The following is a 21,633-nucleotide window of genomic DNA, read 5'->3' as shown; positions in this document are numbered from 1 at the left end:
TATCACCTGTCCGTTGCGGGAATGTCATTCGATTGCATATTCATAGCTTCCTCGAGTGTGTTAGGCAGCTCGTTGTTGAGCGTTTCAGGAAACTTGAGTGCCGCTATGCCGGAGGAAATGCCGAGACAGCCAAACAAAATCATCGGCAGTGGTGTCCAAAATTTCGCCAACAGCGGTGTTTGCGGTGCAATCATCGAACCAATCCGTCCAAACATCGAGCATGTCGAGAGCAGGCTTTGGCGGAGGTTGGTGGGAAACATTTCCACCGTGTAGATGTACAGCGTGCCGAACGCCATTGTAATGCTAAGTTTGCTGAGCAGAAAGAGCGTTAGATTGAGGGCTGGTGCATCTGAAAGTTGAACGTTTGTAGAATAGAACATTAATTGCAGCTCAAGCACACACGTGGTGGGGTAGTTACTTACCGATATCAGCAATAAAAACGGATATGATGCAGAACAGTCCGCTTAGTACAAGTGTTGCAAACAGTGTCTTTTTGCGCCCCACACGATCAAGGATTAATTGCATCAAAAAGAACCCGGGAAGCTCGATCAGCGAGACGAGTATAAAGTTAAGATATTTGTTCCCCGACAGTGAGACGGAATTGAGACTTAGGCCAAAGTAGACCATTGTGTTTGTGAGCCAGCAAAAGGAACAGTTGATGACACGCAGCACTAGGCCGGGATTGTTTAGGGCTTCCCTCATCAAATGGCCATACGTTTTACTGTCTAACGATTTAGTAGAATTATTCTTACTGCCAGTGGAGTTGAAGTTGGCCAATGCAACCTGTGAGAGTGTTTTCCCATTAACGGTAGCAGCATTTTTCAAAATTTTAAATGCTTCATCTTTTCTGTTTTTAGACAACAGCCACCGTACGCTTTCCGCGGTCGTGTAAAGCAGTGGCAGCGACAGCAGGCCGGGAATGTACAAAATGCGCAACAGTATGCGCCAATCGCGGAAGTACATGGCCAGCAGACCAAGCAGTGCTTCACCGAAGGAAAATGCACAGGAAATTATGTTATTACCGGTGACGCGCATTCGCGGACCAACCAGCTCAAGCGCTAGAATGAATGCCGTAGTGTACATGGTGGACCCGATCACCGGATCGAGAAACTCTAGCGCTATGAACATTTCGTAGCTCGTTGCAAATGAACGCAGCAAACCGAACACTGCACTACCGGCAACGCTCACCAATAGGATCCACTTTCTGCCGAACCGATCCGATAGGTAGCCGGCGATTGGAAGTGCCACAAACTGTCCCACGTTATTAACGGTGCCAACCATCGTAAGTTTCCAATCGTTTTGCGCACACGTTATGTTAAAGTCACGCACTATCGTCGTTTCGATGGTTTTGTAAACAAACCTATCGCACGTAATCGTGGCAGAAGCGTTAAAGTTTTCACTGATACACTCCTCCAGCGGGCGCGTGTCGTTCGCGAGGTACGGAAACCGTTGACAACGCTCATCAGCATGTTTGCCAATCGATTCATTCAGCCAAGCCGGTTGATAAACGCTAGTTGTAGGAAGTTCACATTCGGGTATTAAGCATCTGCAATTGGTAAACAAAACACCGATGAGAGCTTCTGCGTTGCAACAGCAAGTTGCAAGCAACACAACACTAACCTGTACTCAAGGTTGCCCGCCGTAAAGATGTAGCTGAGCGTGAAAAGGGCATTGAACATAATCGGCAGCACCATCAGCCCATACTGCTTCATTTGAAACAAACCAAACTGACCGATCTCGTGCAGCACTCCGTCCAAATCCACATCGTCCTCGGATTGTGGCATTATGACCGACTGTTTCGTCTTCTATTCACCACACATTCACGTTATAGAACCGTTTTTCCACGCGTTAATGGATGCTGTGCTAGATGGTACCGCTACTGCACGCGTACAGAACCGCGTGGTGGTCGATACACGGTAGCGAAGCACGACGTACTGTCGTCGGTGAGTTTTCCCTCACCAGATGAATGAAAGTTATTTTCGAACTGGTATCTGACAACCGGTCTGTAACTCCGACCACGACGACAGTCGCTACCACTGCGCGTGCTCCGCGCGTCAAACGTGAGAAGCGTCGCCCGAGTACGATGGGCCCGTTAAGTTAATATTGTTTTATTATCGGTAACACGTTAATTGAATTTGATTGATTTCACTTTACACCAGTCTTCAGGAGAACCGAAAAAACACTACGATCGGCATACAAGAATATTTCTAAATGGTTTGGCAATGTTTCGTGTGCAATCAGTTCTCCTCCTAGCAGTAGTGCTGTAGTGTTTGATTGCCAATCGTCTAGAGATAAAAGCGAAGAGTGAGGAAAAATCATTTGAATGATTATCAGTTACCACACAGCAGCAATTGCTTGTTCTGATAATGTATAATCTTGAGAAATTCGATTTGAACGCTGTCCACACTATAAATGCTACTTCACTAGTAGTTGTTTTCGTGGAGCTCAACTGGTCTCGGTGTCTACTCCCCTCCATGGGTTTTTGAGTGTTGTAAATGATCCGGTATGTTAACTAGAGGGGGTTGGATCATAAAATCTTTGCCCAGGATGCTGTCTGTATTGGACTGGACAAGAATTCGATCTTCGCAAGCATACAGCAGTCTATGGTTGATGGTTCAGGAGATACTGTCGATACGACACAAGTGTTATCTTGCTGCTTCGATGGATGCTGATTGATAATTCGCAAGAGGTAAAGGTCATTCTTGCGTCATTGGTAATTGCTAAAGAGCACTGATACTCATCCCTTAATGTAGATCAAATATTCTCTGAAGGACACGTTTTTTTCACACTTATGTGATCTATGATTTATTAGTACATTGTTTTATACCGAATACTCTCTATTCGTTTTCCGAACGATCACTATCAAAACTATTTTGTTTGAGATTTTCCGCCTCGCTGGCTGTGTTCGGTAGCCGAACATTGCCAGTCTCGGGAAATTCTAGAATAGTGAACGCAGACAGAAGCGCAATCGATCCGAACAGGGTCATCGGTAATGGTTTCCAAACTTTCGTCAGCAGCGGCATCTGGGGCGCCACGATCGACCCTAACCGGCCAATCATGGAGCACATGGACAGTAAGCTTTGTCGTAGATTTGTGGGGAAAATTTCTGCCGTGTAAATGTAGAGCACACCGAAGGAGAAGGATATTGCCATTTTACTGAACAGGAACATGACCGTGTGTATCCAGCTGTCATCTGTAAGCGTTAGGCAGGGAGTTTGATTAGTTCTTTACAAATTAAATACTAAAAGCAAACGAATATAACCTACCTTCCGGAATGGCTAATGTTACCAAGCACAAGATTCCGCATACTGCCAGCGACACGAACTGTGCCATCCGTCGTGGGAATCGGTTCAGGATGAAGGTCATGCTTACCGCGCTAGGTATTTCGACAAGCGTTATCAAGATGAAATTAATGTTCTTGTCACCTGCCAATGTGACCGAGTTCAAGGTAAGACCGTAGTACACCATTACGTTGGTGAACCAACAGAACGAACAGATTGCTAAGCGTATGATCAGTCGTTTGAATTTGAACACTTCTGCGAGCTGCTCGAAGAAGGAAGGATTCACCGGCAGCTGAGGTGATTCGCGCTGGTAATCATTGGTTGCGAAGTACTTTTGCGTACTCTCGGACAATGTTTTCCGGTTCGTTCTGGCCGCTTTTTCCAGTATTGTGATCGCTTCCTTGTTTCTGCCCTTGGAAAGCAACCAGCGAACACTTTCCGCTGTAATCCACAGGAAGGAAAGCGACACCAGACCCGGCACAAATAGGGCCAACAGGTAGTAGCGCCAGTTGTGTACGAACATGGCAATAACACCCATTGCAGCTTCACCGAGGGCGAACACTACCAGGCACAGGCTTTTGGCGAATACGCGATGTTTCGGGCCAACGAGCTCCTGGCCAAGGATGAAGGCGGTAGTGTACATGGTTGAACCGAGCAGCGGTTCCAGAAATTCAAACACCAAAAACATCTCATAGTTCACCGCGAACGATCGTACGATGCCGAGGGTCGACCCTAGCGCGATGCACAGCAGCAGGGCCCATTTGCGACCGTATCGATCCGAAAATAAACCGCCCAGCAGCAGGGCAAGGGCCTGGGCGACACTGTGTATTGTGCCCACCAGAGTTATCTTCCACGTGTTCTCATCGCAAGTCAAGTTGAACTAAAAGCGACCGAAAAGAGGGACTTATTAGTGTACGGGTTTCGCAGCAATCACGCAACCGGCGGCGGCGTGATATGTTTTCGACCAATGAAAGCAGCTCATCACCGCATCGTGCGTTCGCACCATCAGCTGTTCCACCGTATTGCGGTTGTAAAACGTGTCGGAAGATCACTTACTTCATTCACAATCGTTGTAGCCGCTTTATCTTCATACACAAAGTCGAAGCAGCGCGTGATAGCGGAGCTGTTGAAATCAGACGCTCGGCATTGTAAATAGTCGCTGGTGATGTTTACAAGCGGTTCGTACCGTACGCACTCGGCCGGCTGATTGCGGTCGAAGGGCACAGCTGCTTGCAACCATTCGGTGCGGTATACTGCATCGCTGCGATTCTCGCACTCGGGAATGTAGCATCTTGACAATTAAACCACCAAAAAAGAAAACCAAAATCAATTTGTGTGTCCGTGTGTGATGGCAGATAGCTCACCTGTACTTCAGATCGGCCGCAGTAAATACATACGACAGGTTGGAGAATGCGTTGAATACGAGTGGCAATATCATTAGCAGAAACTGCCGAAGCTGGAATCTTCCGAACGTGCCAATCTCGATGAGCACATCGTCAAGCGCTAGTGTGGTCATTTTGCACTAAACGCTAGCTACAGCAGCAGATGTGATTCCGCTGCGAAATCTAATCTCAGACTGTTCTACTCCACCGCCAGCAAGGAAACAACGTGCCGGAGCAATCGCTCTTCTTTTGTCATTCATTTTATCGCAGATTATGGCCAATGAGATGCTCACCAACACGCATAATGCGTACCTGCTGGCCGCTGTGTGCGTTATGCTTAGAAGCGAAAGGGAAGTTAAATTTCCACTCAGGCCCTGCTTATGTTCATGCATCGCGGTTATTTTTAGCGCACCGTTTCATGAAGCATGCATATACCGCAGCTACCGATGTTGGGATGTTTGCGAGTTTAAGCCACCCGTTACCCCATTTGTGTGACTTCAAAGTAGTGGCAAACACTCAACATACATTACCTCGATTAATTATGCATTTTTATATGCCCTGATGTGCGAATTATATCAAATAATGTGTCACGCAAACTAATCACTTCTTCTTTAGGGACATAGTGATGACACATTACTATTGTAATGAGAGATAACGATACTGATGAGTTTCCCAAAAAAACGTGATTTTTGAATTTTTATGTTATTTTATTTCAATGCAAATTGGACTGTAGATATGTAGTTAGCAATGTACATCATTTGTGTAGATATATGTGACCGATCGTGACCTACACAGTTTCGTTTAACGAGTATTCAAGTTTGTCTTCATATAAAACAGTTCACTTAAAATCACATTAAACACCTCACCGGCTTTTTCTTCCGATCGCTAACCAATTAGAGTGTAAATTGGAAAATAATGTGTAAATTACCGTTCTCCAGTACGCTATGTGGAGTTGTTCATATAAAGTGTGAAGCTGGATTGATGGAATGATCACTCGTCTAAACGGTGGTTTTTGTGCAATATCTCTTCGTAGTGAGTTTAGCATAAAAAAGAAATGTCGCAGCGAGGAAGGTGCGTATGCAGTGAGCTTTCTTTGTAGCTGCTTTAAGTTCAAACGTGCGCCTTTTCATTTAGTATTGTGCTGCTGCTTTGTGCGACGGTAATGATCGAATACGGGACGAGCATATTGAATGTTACGCACGACGATAGTAATGCTACATGTACGATCGTCAATCTCACCAGTGAGAGTGTACCTAAAGAGTACTCCTTTCTAACGACCAACACCGAAGAGCTGACTTTCAATATGGCTACCATAGATGTGCTTAATCTCACAAACCCACTGTACAACATAACACCTTGGAAGTTGGTGATAAGTAACTCGAATGTGACGCAAGTAGTTTTTCCAGCACATATGAGCCCCACTGTGGTGCAGCTGTTGAAAACGGAAGTTGAGGATGTCCATTTCGAAGACAATATTAGTTTGCAAGAATTCCGCGCGGAGTACACGTCGCTGCGTGTCGTTTCACCCACGGTTTCAAGGCTAGCCGCATTGGATATACTCTGGGTATCGAGTTCACAGCTTATCAACTTTAACTTTGACATGTTAGAAAATTCATCCGTTTCTCTCCTTTACCTGGTAAGCAATCGGATCGAAATAGTAACGGTTTCACCCGGTGTGGCGTGTTGCAAAAATCTGGATGAAATATTTTTGTCCAACAACCTCCTCAAACAACTAGACGTTGGCACATTTGCAACGATGCGCAACTTAAAGGCTATATTTTTGGAAAACAACAAACTTACCGATTTATATCAGAGCCAATCATTGGATGCAATAGAGTACAGAAATGGGAATGTATTCTGCTCGTGGCGTAAGTACTACAGTGAGCAAGAGGAAACCGAACAGGAGCTGGAAACGCCCAACTGTACGGACTTCTACGCCACACTGCTATCGATTCAGCTGGCGAGAAACGAACTAGCGCAGATAAATTTCAGCGCATTCAGCTGGATGAACAATCTCAATTTGCTGGATATATCGAAAAATCGTTTGGTCAGCTTGATCGCCCAGGATGGTGAGGTACCTATAAGATTAAGTGAATTGTGTGTTTCAAACAACAACATAACAGACGTCTACCTGCGGCCTATTGTGGCGATGAAAGCAATATATATGTACGATAATAATTTGAAAGCATTGAACATGAGCAATCTGCCGGAAGAGCTCGACTATTTAAATCTTATCAACAACCCGCTGAATTGTGATGAGATACCTCAGAAACATAATTCGTTTCCAGTTTTAGGTCCGTATACGGAATGTTAACACAGAGTGGCTTACACAGTCACACAATTTTTTTCCGTTGTAATAGAACTAGTAATTGACCCAAGAAATAATATATTATGTTTATTGGATATGAAACACAAAATCTGAAGAATGAAATAAAACCAAAACTTCTGTCAAGATTTCAATTCATCACACGTGAGTATGTTTCGAAGAAGTTTGCATAAAGATCATATCCGAAATATTTGAAAAGAAAGTCTACCTGTCATTTTAAGAAGACAGTATTTGATTGAAATTTTTTTTTTAATTTTTATTTTTTTTTAATTGAATTTTTAAAAAATTGAACATATAGATTTGTGCATGTAGTACTTTTCTATTCAATCGGTTTACAGACAGTAAACGGATGCAACGGTAGATGTTAGGGGGATCTCGAAAAAAAAAATCAAGCTCAATCTGAAACAAAGCTTTGACGAGGCTAGAAGTCGGTCCTGGCTCATTCTCGTTTTCCTTCCGCCGATTCTCATCGGAAATATTCCACCCGACCGCGACGATGCAAGCATTCGGCCCCGGTCACCGAACTAATTTTCCTTTAAATTTGATTTTCCTACTAAACACTAGAATACTGTTATTAATGTTATTAAAAAATGTTAAAAAAAAACTTTCTACGACATAAATGTAAGAACGAATCTGATCAAGTGGAGCGAAGAGGTTAATTGTTTTTTACGAGGTTTTTGTCATTCGTCGCTTCGGAGAACAAAGTGCGTGCGAAAGAGTGAGATGCGAGAGATAGGTTCGAACGACCGCTTCGCCAATTATAGTTATGCACACCTACACGAAGCAGTGAGAGCAGTGAAGTGATAACGAAGCAGGAGAGATAATGATAATGAGCAAAGGAGAAAGTGTGATCAGTAGTGATCGGGACAGCAGCGCGGTTGCGTAATGAAAAAAAGGCTTGCGGTAAAGTGGCGTCCTTTCTTTGTAGAACATTTTGCAAGCCATTTGCAAGTTTTTTTGATGTTTAAAAGTGATATCCTTTCCTTAAGGACTTTGTTTCATACAAAGAACATTTAGTACAACAATTTGTGAGTGATATAATGTTAAAAAGTGAACATCTTTTGCACGCGTTCAAATGGCTGCCGGCGTCGGCTTGGGTCAGTGTGTCAGTGTATGCGTGATGCTTCGATCGAGTGCTTGCTGTACAGCAATGCGTACAGTGTGTAAGTGAAAGAATGCTCCTGTTTTAAATTGAAGGAGCCCCAAAATCAGAAACAGTATTGTCTACTAAACGAAAAAGTAAAATTTTCATCTTTCATTGCATTTTAAATAAATCTGATTTATCTTTCGTAACAGGAAAGGATTGTAAACAGTTTACAAACGATTAGGCAAATTGAAAGACGCTATGCGTAGGTGTATTGAGGCGGTGCGTTTCCCGCCATAATTACTCTTTTGACATTTTGACATCTCATCTAATCTAACGGTATCGTGTTGATAGTGGTAAAGCGTTAACAAGATTTGTTCCATTTTGCGTACATTTTGGCGTTCTTATTCCGACGTTAAAGTTAGAATTTTGTGTTTGAGTAAGAACATTAACAATCAGTGCGTGTACTAAGCTTGCAATTTATTTGCATTTGTGTTGTGAAGTGTATTTTGCCTACGAGTTTTTTCATAAAATCATGGCGTAAAAAAGTGATGTCGATTTTTCAATCAGGCTTATTGCTTATTATGGCTTATTGCGTGAATTAGTGAAGAATGTGTTGAAAAAATGTATTAGTGGCCATTTTATGTGAGTATGTTGTTTTAAATGCGCCCAAGTGCATTGAAGTTTGCTTGCTGAAAAAGAAAATAGTAGTGTGTATAAGCAAAGTGGCCACGAAAAAGCAGTTTTGTCTGCCGAAGTAAATGCGTTCCTGAAGTTTATGAAAATAATGTGTCCTGTGCACAAACTATCGTTTATCAGGGTAAGTAAAGTATGATTTGTACTAGAAGCAACAGGACAGATTCTGGCAGCTTATTATTTCATCAAGTTTGCGTCAAAGGTATGGATAGGGAATGGGGAATAGGTATTCCGCCTAGGGTCCACTGTTTATAGGTCGCCGAACATTTTTTTAAAAAGTGATTTGCAAAACGTTGTTTTGCGAAATACTCGTCCGATCTTAGAAGTTGGGGGTGAGTTTACTTATTGAGCCGTAACTTTGTTAGTTGCGAAATTTGAATTCCACAACTTGAGTTTGCCAAATTCCACAATTTGAATTTGAATTTTTTACAAAACTTGTCTGAAACCTGAAGCTTAGAGAAAATGTATACAATTTTTTTTTAAACATGTTGGTTGTATATCTCTTCTTAATTGATTTACATTCAACTATAATCAAGAATTGAACTGAGGAGTCCCGCAATAAGACGAAATACAAAGATGGAATGCGTTGTGAAAATTGTTCTAACTTCAGTCTTATGAGGCTGATAATAAGCCGAAAAGCCTTCATTCTCAATAATACATAAATTATTCAATAAATATAATCCCGGGCCGTCCCAGTGGTGTATGTGATCTAAGACTGACTATCTGACTAAGATAAAGTCTAGTAAGCCAGAAATGGCCGGTCTGACCTTAGAGGTCGTTAAGCCCAGAAGAGAAAGAAAGAGAGAGAGAGATAGAGAGAGAGAGAGAGAGAGAGAGAGAGAGAGAGAGAGAGAGAAATAAATATATTCAGGTCTTGTAATGTCCATGACTCAGAAAATAAGGTCATACATTTTATTAGTGTATATGGTAATGGTTTCAAGGTATGGGACCTAGCCAAACGACAGGACCGGTACCAAATCCGATTCGAACTGTACCTTCGTGTGTAATGACTGTATTGGGATAGTAGTCTGACATATGCACTCTCACCGAGGGCTACCTGATTATTGTACATGTTGTATAATTTTAAAGTGTAATAGCTTTTTAATCGGTATAAACCCCAGTTAGCGACCATCCAGCTAAAATGTTTCGCAATGTAAAGCTTCTAGATTTAGTTACCGGTCTACTAATTACTCGACCAGAAAAGAGGAAATGATTCCAGTATTACGCACCACCAGTATTACGCACCACAGTTTTCATTAGTTCCATTGGAAAATATTTGCAAAGGGTATTGTGAATAGGATCTAAACATTCGCTTCATTAATGTTATTCATTATTTATGTTTGGTTAGTGGATTCCAGTGGAACGTTTAGAGCACTTTCCTGTTGTTCCTCGTCTTTTTCTCTAGACTTTCTGCAGAAATGACATGATGATATAAAAACCAGATTCGCTATATCTAGAGGACACATCACGCGTCACAATGTAAAATTTCATCGTTCCGGAGTGAAGTCTTGAGAGCGAACATAAGAAAAAAAAATTGAAAATTTTATGGTACATTCGGTATTTGCTCTTGATGCCATTTGAATACTTGGTTCGAAGTTCAAGTTACAATTTTGTTGTATTATATTTCCAATTAATTCCGGAAATTATTCCAGTATTACGCACTACGACATATACATCCATTCCAAATAAGATGACGTTGCGTGGTGCTACCAGTTTAAATTGTAGTTTATATTCACCTCCTGGAATGTTCCTAGGCGCGTATTTTTCTTGAAAGTACCAAGTAGCGTTGTAGGTACGATTCTGTTAGCGTTGTAGGAAATAAAAGTTAGAACTTGAAGGACAATCACAGCATTTCATTTTTTTATATTACTTACGCCTGCTGGACAAGGATCTAACAACTGTGGAAGAGATTCGTTCATTATATCATACACGTACTTTTCTATGCCAAATTTTGGCGGATGCCGGACGAACTCACAGCCCTGTGTTTCCATGGTTATCAGGAAAGGTTGATAAGTGCTAAATTTATAGAACAGCTGAACTTTTACTACAATGTCGTTATATCGGTTTGGAACAGTCGTAGACACGGAAATTAACGTGGGTGCGTTTCTTCGCGGGATACTTTTACAGTAGTGAAGCGTCGATTCCTTGTACGGCGTATCGATGCAAACATATTTTGTAACTTTCAAAGAGTACGAAGAATCGCTATTGCAGGTATACGGTATATCATTTAGAAGAAAAGTTAAAATAACACCAATCACTAAATGTCCCATTAGCCTGTGGAGGAACTCGAATGATCGCATTTCACTGGATGTGTTGTACTGCTTAGAGCGTTGTTAATGTTGTATTATAAGAATTATCAAGTATTGTATTTTGACTCTTATGGCGTTGTTAATCGTTTTCAATTTTCTGACAATTAAGCAATGTGATCTTTTCATTAGATTTGGGAACGAATAATGATATGAATAATAATGATAATGATCGTGACTGGTCTATGACATTATAGAAAAGGATAGTACCACAAATGCTCAGTATATTGGAGCTGATACACCAAAGCACTAAGATAGCCATTTATTAACATGAAAAATGCGTTTTAAATATAATGCTTAGTGTATACATTGGGTTAAATTTCCTTTTCCCAGGCATGCGGACTGAATACAATTGAATCGTTCATCAACTTATGGGACATCATATCGAGAATAGTTCGTCCGTTGGTACAGCTGCTTGCTTCTGTGGCTATTTTCAAATACGATTGATGGAAAAGTGAAGATGAATTTGGCAGCAGGTGTTATATCTTGCTTATTTCATGACCTTTTAGCTTTTCCCCAAAGATGTTTTTAAAAAGCATCAAATTGGAAACTATTTCTCTTCCGGAATCGCTTGCTGTACATCTTATGAAGTAGAGTAAACCATACGTCAAATCGTACCTTGTCAGGTGTAATTCCGTGTTTAATATAATATTGTATTTACTCAGTTGTTTAAATTGCTTAATTGCTAATAAGTATCATTGCGTCATGAAGGAAGAAACGATGCCACTATTACGCACTACGATATATACATCCATTACAAACATGGTGACGTTGCGTCGCGCTATCACTTTGTACTGGAGTTTGTATTCCCCTGCTGGAATGTTCTTTGGTGCGTGTCGTTCTTGAAGGTACCAAGTAACGTTGTAGGTACGATTCTGCAATAAGAAATGGAGTTTCAATTGAAGTACCAACACAGAGTTTAATATTTTCAAATACACACGCCTATCGGACATGGATATAGCAGCTCTGGAAGCGATTCTTCAATTACATTGTACACGTGCTTTTGTATGCCCAATTGTGGCGGATGTCGAATGAATTCACAAGCGTTTCCTTCCACAGTAATCAGGAAAGGTTGATAAGTGCTGAATTTATAGAATAGCTGAATTTTTACTACAATGTCGTTGTAAAGTTTTGGAACATCTATAGCCATAGAAATCATCGTCGGTGCGTTTCTTCGCGGGATACTTTTACAGTAGTGAAGCGTCGTTTCTTTGTATGGCGTATCCATGCAAACATATTTTGTAACTTTCAAAGAGTACGAAGAAGCACCGTTAGAGTTTGTTCGTATATCTGTTAATAGTAAAATGAAAACAACACTCAACATGAAAAACACCCTAACTCTACAGAGCAATGCGATTAGTTTCATTTTGCAGAATAGAATAAACTCATTGTAGCTATGTTTTGCAGCATTTCTTTTATGATCGCTTATCGTTTTTGACGCTACGGCAAATAAACAACAAACTGTTTTCATTAGCCAGAAATCGTTTGATAATAAATGGTTTAATAATAATCTTATCTTTCTCGTTACATTAAATTGAGGAAAAGTTAGATGAGGTCGAGTGTTCAGTATATGTGTTTGGCTAGTTGCACCCAGTGGAACGTTGAGAGCACTTTGCTCTCGTTTTTCAGCTTTACGGTTCTAGATTGTCTGTATGAATGACATGATGTTATAATAACCAGATTTGCTATATTTGGAGAACACGAAGTGTGTCATAATGTTAACTTACATTGCTCCGGAGTGAAGTCTTGAGAGCGGACAAAGCAACCTAAATTAAAAGTATTTGATGGAGCCTTTTGATCCTTCTTCTCCTCATACCAGTAAAATAATTAAGATTGGCTCTTACTTATTATATACTTACTTACTTAGCTAGGGGCGGCCCGATGGTGCATGTGATAAACGGCGCCAGTCCACACGGCCGGACCGGGTTCAAATCCCATCCGGACCGTTCCCCCGTAGCAAGGACTGACTATTCGGCTACGTGGTAAAAATAAGTCTAGTAAGCCAGAAATGGCCGGCGTGACCTGTAAAGTCGTTAAAAGCCAAGAAGAAAGAGACTTACTGAGCTCTTACACTTCTCGCGGTCCAGCGTCTGTCAATCCGTTATCCCGTTCCTTCTGGCGAACGCGTTAACGCCATCGCTCAATCTCAGTTTGGGTCTACCAGGCTTCCTCTGTCCATATGACGTACCTAAAAGGACATCAGGGGTTGGGCCGTCCGATGCCATTTACATGTAGCACTGGCACAGGAAATCATAAGGAAAAATAAATTAATGAGATTACAGATACTCTTGGTTCAGAGATTTATTAATAATGCTTCCAAAGAAACGATTGTTTATTTATTGTGTGTATTTAACCATCTCTAAACTAACTACTGTGTCATAAAAGTGGAAATGATTCCAGTGTTACGCACTGCGAAATATACATCCATTGCAAATATGGTTATGTTGGGTTGCACTATCAATTGAAATTGCAGTTTGTATTCCCCTGCGGGAATGTTCTTCGGTGCGTGTCGTTCTTGAAAGTACCAAGACAGATTGTAGGTTCGATTCTGCAAAAAGGAAATAAGTGTCAATTGGTGTACAAATTTACATTTTTTTGTAATTCTCACCCCTGTTGGACAAGGAACCAACAACTCTGGAACCGTTTCTTCTACTATATCATACACATGCTTTTGTACACCAAATTGTGGCGGATGTCGAATTAACTCACACGCGTCTTCTCCTATAGTGATTAGGAATGGTTGATATGTGCTAAATTTATAGAACATTCCAACTTTCACTATAATTTTGTCGTATAGTTTAGGAACATTTATAGACACATGAACCATTGTAGGTGCGTTTCTTCGCGGGATACTTTTACAGGAGTAAAGTGTCGATTCTTTGTACGGCATATCAATGCAGATATATTTTTTAACTTTAAAAGCATATGAAGAAGCAGCGGTGCAGCTTGTTGGTACATGTTTTAAAAAAATAGTTAAAACAAATCCAATTATCAAGTATCCTGTTAGCCTGCGCAGAAATTGGAACGTTCCCATTTCGCTTGATAGAATAAACTGCACCATGAACCATGAACGTTGCTCTTTTAGAGGTGTACTAATCGGTTCTTAAAATCAAACAAATAAAGTATGATATTTGTGCATTAGTATCAATCTTTGGAAATGGGTTTATAATGATCTCTTCAAATGTTAGAAATAAATTATCAGTTTGTCCTCTGCTAATGGTATTCTGTCCTATGCGTAAGAAGAAACGGAAGAATCGTTTTGTCTCAAGTGCGTTTGTTAGCTTTTGTCAAGTTTTAAATTTTTTGCACTAGATGTAAAATAAAATCAATTAGATCAGATAGGCTAATCGCCTATCACTTAGAGAGAGTATAAGAGACGTGTTTAATGGCAAATATACTACGCGTTCCGGAGCTCAAAAGTGTATAAAATCCCAACCATTTTTACAATCCAAGCATTAACTTTCACCACTCCACCACTGTCAGATGTCGACCGGATTCAGGATACCTACTCCGAATGGTCTGAGGCAGCAGCTAACGTAGAAAAAGTCCTGGACGTGTACCAAACAACGGAAGTTTATTGTTTGTCTGTGCGCGGAAGTGCATGTTCATGATGTGCAACGTAATATGATGTATGGGATCATCTTTTTGTTAAGTACGTCTGGCCCCAACGAGCGTTTAGACTACGTTGGAATATCACAAGTGCAAATGAAACGAAATTGCAACGCTATTTCCAGAGAACCAAGCCATCGTCACTGTCGGGGTCGTGAACGCTTGGAAGATTCAGTGGGATCCTAAAGATGCAGAAAGGGTTCTTGGAGACACGCAGGAATTATCGATGATACAGCTAAGATACGTCAACTTTGCCTAAATAGACCTCTGATGGAGTGACCGGAAAATTGTACCATTACGATTGAACGCCCAAGTATCCAGTAAAAGACGAGAAAGTAGTTGAGATCACGAAGTTGCTGAATCCGAAGCGTGAACCGGTCGATATATTTGTTGGAATGGAAAAAGCATAGCAAGGAAGTTCTTCCTAGTGAGCCATCCTCATATCGACAGATATGATCTGTCCATCTGGAAGTCTGACCATCTGGAAGTACCTCGAAAAAGCCGTTCAACCCTAAGAAACTGACAAATTAGTATCGCCTTGGAGCGTATCAGCAAACGATCCGCAGAGTTCGCTATTAGGACAACACGACTAATTCCGGATGTGTCTAGATATACTACGAGCGGACATCATCTGTTTCGCAGACCATTCACTTTGATTGAAAGAAGTACGGAGCAGGTTGGACAGAAGTTGGATTGCAACTGATCTATTACAAACGTTTTGACTAACGCCAAGCAATCGTTGTTCTATAAGCAGTAGAAGAAGATCGCCTATAAAGAAATAAACAACTTCCTGCCTCTAATGTCCACGTTTACAAAACGAAAGGTTTTATTTGAATTGTCACAATTAAACAAAGTTATATTTTCATTAGCAGTAATCGGTCCAAAATGGTTTTATAATCAGTTCAAAGGCCTTCGACAAGTTTTAAATATACCTTGTAGCATACCTGTTATACAGCTTAATTTCGATTTATAAACAGTTTCAACCAGACCAAGGATTAAGTTATATAACAGAGTGCAACGTCAGAAACTGAACTATCGATTGGACCTTTATGGGCTTGAGATGTCCAACAAACACAAATAGTCCGAAGTTCTTACTATTTGTGAAATAATAAGAAGATTTTAATTTTATAACCTAGATTAGAATGATTAGTCGTTTTGTTTTTTTGATGGTATATTTGTACCTTATGCCGTATCTCAGCTATTGCATCATCTTTTGCTACCTTTTTTGTCTTGTATCCAGTTTCATAGAGCCAAAAACTTACTACATCATCATTAAAAGGATCGCAGAAAATAAATCAAACAAATACTAATCTTTTTTTATTTCAATTACTAGTCTAGTACAGCGATATCAAATCGCCATGAAAGAATACCGGAAGGAACGAATTACCGATTCCAGTGCATTTAAAGGTGTTCAAATTTTTTTTTGGTTTTCTAATCCGTGATGTAACTAAGGAAGACCCAGGCCACTCAATTTCTTAGTCGCAGGAAGAATAATTTCATTGACTTACGTTACGTCTTGGTAAGGTTGTGTCTTTGGTGTGTGTATGCAGTCACATATAGACCAATTAATCGAGCATAAAAGTGGAAATGATTCCAGTGTTACGCACTGCGAAATATACATCCATTGCAAATATGGTTATGTTGGGTTGCACTATCAATTGAAATTGCAGTTTGTATTCCCCTGCGGGAATGTTCTTCGGTGCGTGTCGTTCTTGAAAGTACCAAGACAGATTGTAGGTTCGATTCTGCAAAAAGGAAATAAGTGTCAATTGGTGTACAAATTTACATTTTTTTGTAATTCTCACCCCTGTTGGACAAGGAACCAACAACTCTGGAACCGTTTCTTCTACTATATCATACACATGCTTTTGTACACCAAATTGTGGCGGATGTCGAATTAACTCACACGCGTCTTCTCCTATAGTGATTAGGAATGGTTGATATGTGCTAAATTTATAGAACATTCCAACTTTCACTATAATTTTGTCGTATAGTTTAGGAACATTTATAGACACATGAACCATTGTAGGTGCGTTTCTTCGCGGGATACTTTTACAGGAGTAAAGTGTCGATTCTTTGTACGGCATATCAATGCAGATATATTTTTTAACTTTAAAAGCATATGAAGAAGCAGCGGTGCAGCTTGTTGGTACATGTTTTAAAAAAATAGTTAAAACAAATCCAATTATCAAGTATCCTGTTAGCCTGCGCAGAAATTGGAACGTTCCCATTTCGCTTGATAGAATAAACTGCACCATGAACCATGAACGTTGCTCTTTTAGAGGTGTACTAATCGGTTCTTAAGATCAAACAAATAAAGTATGATATTTGTGTATTAGTATCAATCTTTTGGAAATGGGTTTATAATGATCTCTTCAAATGTTAGAAATAAATTATCAGTTTGTCCTCTGCTAATGGTATTCTGCCCTATGCGTTAGGAGAAACGGAAGAATCGTTTTGTCTCAAGTGCGATTGTTAGCTTTTGTCAAGTTTTCAATTTTTTTGCACTAGATGTAAAATAAAATCAATTAGATCACAGCCACAGACATTTAATGGTAAAAATGCTACGAGTCTCCAAGCTCAGAAGTGTATAAATCCCAACAATGTTTACAATCCAAGTTACAATCCAGCACTGTCAAGTATCGGCCAGATTCGGGAGGGCACGTGGAACGAAAGGAACGAATTACCGATTCCAGTACACTGAAAGGTGTTCAAATTTTTGTTTGGTTTTCCAATCAGTGATGTAACTAAGGAAGACCCAGGCCACTCAATTTCTTAGTCGCAGGAAAAATAATTTCATTGATTTACGTTACGTCTTGGAAAGGTTGTGTATTTGGTGTGTGTATGCAGTCACATATAGACCAATTAATCGAGCATAAAAGTGGAAATGATTCCAGTATTACGCACTGCGAAATATACATCCATTGCAAATATGTTGAGGGTGGATTGTGCTACCAGTTTAAATTGTAGTTTGTATTCCCCTGCTGGAATGTTCTTCGGCGCGTGCCGATCTTGAAGGCACCAAGAGATATTGTAGGTACGATTCTGCAACAAGGAAGCACGAGTTACAAATGAAATACAAACACAGGATTTCATTCTTTTACATTACTTACGCCTGCTGGACAAGGGACTAACAACTCTGGAACTGTATCTTCCATTATGTCATACACATGCTTTTGTATCCCCCATTCTGGCGGATGTCGGATTAATTCACAAGCTTTTCCTTCCGTAGTAATTAGGAAAGGTTGATAAGTGCTAAATTTATAGAAGAGATGAACTTTTACTACAATGTCGTTGTATAGGTTTGGAACATGTATGGAAACAGAAATCATCGTGGGTGCGTTTCTTCGCGGAATACTTTTACAGTAGTGAAGCGTCGATTCCTTGTACGGCGTATCGATGCAAACATATTTTGTAACTTTCAAAGAGTACGAAGAATCACTATTGCAGGTACACGGTATATCATTTAGAAGAAAAGTTAAAATAACACTAATCACTAAATGTCCCATTAGCATGTGGAGGAACTCGAATGTTCGCATTTCACTGGATGTGTTGTACTGCTTAGAGCGTTGTTAATTTTGTATTATAAGAATTATCAAGTATTGTATTTTGACTCTTATGGCGTTGTTAATCGTTTTCAATTATCTGACAATTAAGCAATGTGATCTTTTCATTAGATTTGAGAACGAATAATGAATTCCACTGGTCTATGACATTATAGAAAAGAGTAGTACCACAAATGCCCATTATATTTGAGTTGGAATATGAGCTCGCAATGGCTATCCGACTATTTAGCAAAAATAAGTTCAGTAGGTCAGAAATGGCTGCCATGACCTTAGAGGTCGTTAAGAAAAGGCAAGAGAAGAAGACTCTATAGAGACAAGATAGAGTTTGACATCCCGGCGAGATACAGTCACGGCATTGTAGTGTCACTAAGAAGGAAAAAATACGAATCAAAGTAACGTTTTTTTTTTATGTCACTGTTAAAACCAGTGATGTCAAACTCATTTTTACTAGCGGGCCAGTTTGCAAACAAAAATTATCTTGCTGGCCAATATAGGTCGGAAAGGGAAGGAGAAGTCGGAAGGAAATAAAATACAACAGTACTTTGAACTTCAAGAAGGACTCTCGAGCGTGTTACTTAAATGTAAAAGAGTACACACACAACATATATAAATTATTCCTCAATTTTCCAAGCTAAACCTCACCCAACCCAGATAATAATCGATGTTCTCGTTCTTCCTTCGCGGGCCGAATTCAAAGACCTCGCGGGCCGGATCCGGACAGCGGGCCGTATATTAGACATGTCTGGTTTAAACCCTGACGTCAAGAAAGCAAAAAGTGTACCTACGTATATATCTACGAAGACTGCAATATTTAAACTTTTGAATAAGGCTTATGGCGCTAGTAAGCCTAAACCTAATTCGAGTATTTGTATCCTTGAATATGACTGAGGAGTTGGGCGCTTCTCATAGATGTTAGTACTCTACACAAAAATTTATTAAATTCTTTTGAAGTTTGATTCTAGATTATTATATTTTTTCTTTAATGCAATTTCCGAAACATGCATTATTGTGTCATAAATGCAGAAACGATTCCAGTATTACGCACTGCACCATAAACATCCATTCCAAATAAGGTAATGCTTGGTTGCACTATCAGTTTAAAATGCAGTTTATAATCTCCTGCTGGAATGTTCCTAGGCGCGTACTTATCGTGAAGGTACCAAGTAACGTTGTAGGTACGATTCTGCAACACGGAAACCGAAGTTAGGAATGAAATACAAACACAGCATATCATAATTTTTATATTACTCACGCCTGCTGGACAAGGTAGTAGCAACACTGGAACAGAATCTTCCATTATATCATACACAAGCTTTTGTATGCCAAATTGTGGTGGATGCCGGACGAACTCACAACCCTGTGTTTCCATGCTAACCAGGAAAGGTTGATAAGTGCTAAATTTATAGAACAGCTGAACTTTCACTACAATGTCGTTGTAAAGTTTTGGAACATCTATAGCCATAGAAATCATCGTGGGTGCGTTTCTTCGCGGGATAGTTTTACAGTAGTGAAGCGTCGATTCCTTGTATGGCGTATCGATGCAAACATATTTTATAATTTTTATAGAGAATGAAGAAGCACCGTTAGAGCTAGTTCGTATATCTTTTAATAGTAAAATGAAAACAACACTCAACATTAAAAACACTCTAACTCTACAGAGAAATGCGATCAGTCCCATTGTGCAGGATAGAATAAACTGATTGCAGCTATGTTTTGCAGCATATGATCGCTAATCGTTCGTAACGAAATGATCGTAATTTACGTTACGGCAATTAAACAACAAGCAGTTTTCATTAGTTCCATTGGAAAATATTTGCAAAGGGTATTGTGAATAGGATTTAAACATTCGCTTCATTAAATTCAGGAAAAATTCGATGAGTGCGAGTGTTCATTATTTGTGTTTGGTTAGTGGATTCCAGTGGAACGTTGAGAGCACTTTCCTGTTGTTCCTCGTCTTTTTCTCTAGACTTTCTGCAGGAATGACAAGATGATATAAAAACCAGATTCGCTTTATCTAGAGGACACATCACGCGTCACAATGTAAAATTTCATCGTTCCGGAGTGAAGTCTTGAGAGCGAACATAAGAAAAAAAAATTGAAAATTTTATGGTACATTCGGTATTTGCTCTTGATGCCATTTGAATACTTGGTTCGAAGTTCAAGTTACAATTTTGTTGTATTATATTTCCAATTAATTCCGGAAATTATTCCAGTATTACGCACTACGACATATACATCCATTCCAAATAAGATGACGTTGCGTGGTGCTACCAGTTTAAATTGTAGTTTATATTCACCTCCTGGAATGTTCCTAGGCGCGTATTTTTCTTGAAAGTACCAAGTAGCGTTGTAGGTACGATTCTGTTAGCGTTGTAGGAAATAAAAGTTAGAACTTGAAGGACAATCACAGCATTTCATTTTTTTATATTACTTACGCCTGCTGGACAAGGATCTAACAACTGTGGAAGAGATTCGTTCATTATATCATACACGTACTTTTCTATGCCAAATTTTGGCGGATGCCGGACGAACTCACAGCCCTGTGTTTCCATGGTTATCAGGAAAGGTTGATAAGTGCTAAATTTATAGAACAGCTGAACTTTTACTACAATGTCGTTATATCGGTTTGGAACAGTCGTAGACACGGAAATTAACGTGGGTGCGTTTCTTCGCGGGATACTTTTACAGTAGTGAAGCGTCGATTCCTTGTACGGCGTATCGATGCAAACATATTTTGTAACTTTCAAAGAGTACGAAGAATCGCTATTGCAGGTATACGGTATATCATTTAGAAGAAAAGTTAAAATAACACCAATCACTAAATGTCCCATTAGGCTTTGGAGGAACTCGAATGATCGCATTTCACTGAATGTGTTGTACTGCTTAAAGCGTTGTTAATGTTGTATTATAAGAATTATCAAGTATTGTATTTTGACTCTTATGGCGTTGTTAATCGTTTTCAATTATCTGACAATTAAGCAATGTGATCTTTTCATTAGATGTGGGAACGAATAATAATCGTGACTGGTCTATGAAATTGCAGAAAAGAGTAGTACCACAAATGCCCATTATATTTGAGTTGGAATATGAGCTCGTACTGGCTATCCGACTATTTAGTAAAAATAAGTCCAGTAGGTCAGAAATGGCTGCCATGGCCTTAGAGATCGTTAAGACAAGACAAGAGAAGAAGACTCTATAGAGACAAGATAGAGTTTGACATCCCGGCGAGATACGGTCACGGTATTGTAGTGCCACTAAGAAGGAAAAAATAAGAATCAAAGCAATATTTGTTTCATTCACTGTTTAAAGAGTGACGTCAAGAAATCAAAAAATGTACCTGCGTATATATGAGCACAGTGAGCTTGTTGGCTGGATCAGGTGGA

General features: G+C 39.9%; 1 protein-coding gene and 2 long non-coding RNA genes across 3 annotated transcripts in view; 2 read left to right on the top strand and 1 right to left on the bottom strand.

Moving 5' to 3' along the window:
- Positions 1-2: 2 nt before the first annotated feature.
- On the bottom strand, positions 3-4,805 carry LOC125769577 (uncharacterized). Its single transcript, XM_049438308.1, has 7 exons — positions 4,646-4,805; positions 4,338-4,572; positions 3,267-4,161; positions 2,844-3,193; positions 1,621-1,805; positions 423-1,546; positions 3-349 (listed from the first exon to the last, which is right to left on the bottom strand). The coding sequence occupies exons 1-7, from the start codon at positions 4,795-4,797 to the stop codon at positions 3-5; spliced, it is 3,288 nt and encodes a 1,095-aa protein (XP_049294265.1). The 5' UTR covers positions 4,798-4,805.
- Positions 4,806-7,948: 3,143 nt separating this feature from the next.
- Positions 7,949-21,633, top strand: part of LOC125771849 (uncharacterized) — an 86,842-nt gene continuing 73,157 nt past the window's right edge. Inside the window, exon 1 of the long non-coding RNA XR_007419411.1 lies at positions 7,949-8,893. This is a non-coding gene — a long non-coding RNA (uncharacterized LOC125771849). The remainder of the gene's footprint in view (positions 8,894-21,633) is intronic.
- On the top strand, positions 12,377-21,016 carry LOC125771846 (uncharacterized). The gene is made up of 2 exons (XR_007419408.1): positions 12,377-16,208; positions 17,509-21,016. It is a non-coding gene; the product is annotated as an uncharacterized LOC125771846 (long non-coding RNA).

This window comes from Anopheles funestus, chromosome 3RL (assembly GCF_943734845.2).
Source record: "Anopheles funestus chromosome 3RL, idAnoFuneDA-416_04, whole genome shotgun sequence".
NCBI lineage: Eukaryota > Metazoa > Arthropoda > Insecta > Diptera > Culicidae > Anopheles > Anopheles funestus.
The sequence above is the reverse complement of the archived record's forward strand: the minus strand, read 5'-3'. Positions and strand labels throughout refer to the sequence as shown.

What these genes read in the sequence shown, in the direction of transcription:
- LOC125769577 (XM_049438308.1), bottom strand. Translation starts at nt 4,797, where the DNA reads ATGACCACACTAGCGCTTGACGATGTGCTCATCGAGATTGGCACGTTC. An exon ending in CTACAACGATTGTGAATGAA is followed by an intron (nt 4,162 to 4,337) that starts GTAAGTGATCTT and finishes GGTCGCTTTTAG; the next exon opens with TTCAACTTGACTTGCGATGA. An exon ending in GCGGGCAACCTTGAGTACAG is followed by an intron (nt 1,547 to 1,620) that starts GTTAGTGTTGTG and finishes TACCAATTGCAG; the next exon opens with ATGCTTAATACCCGAATGTG.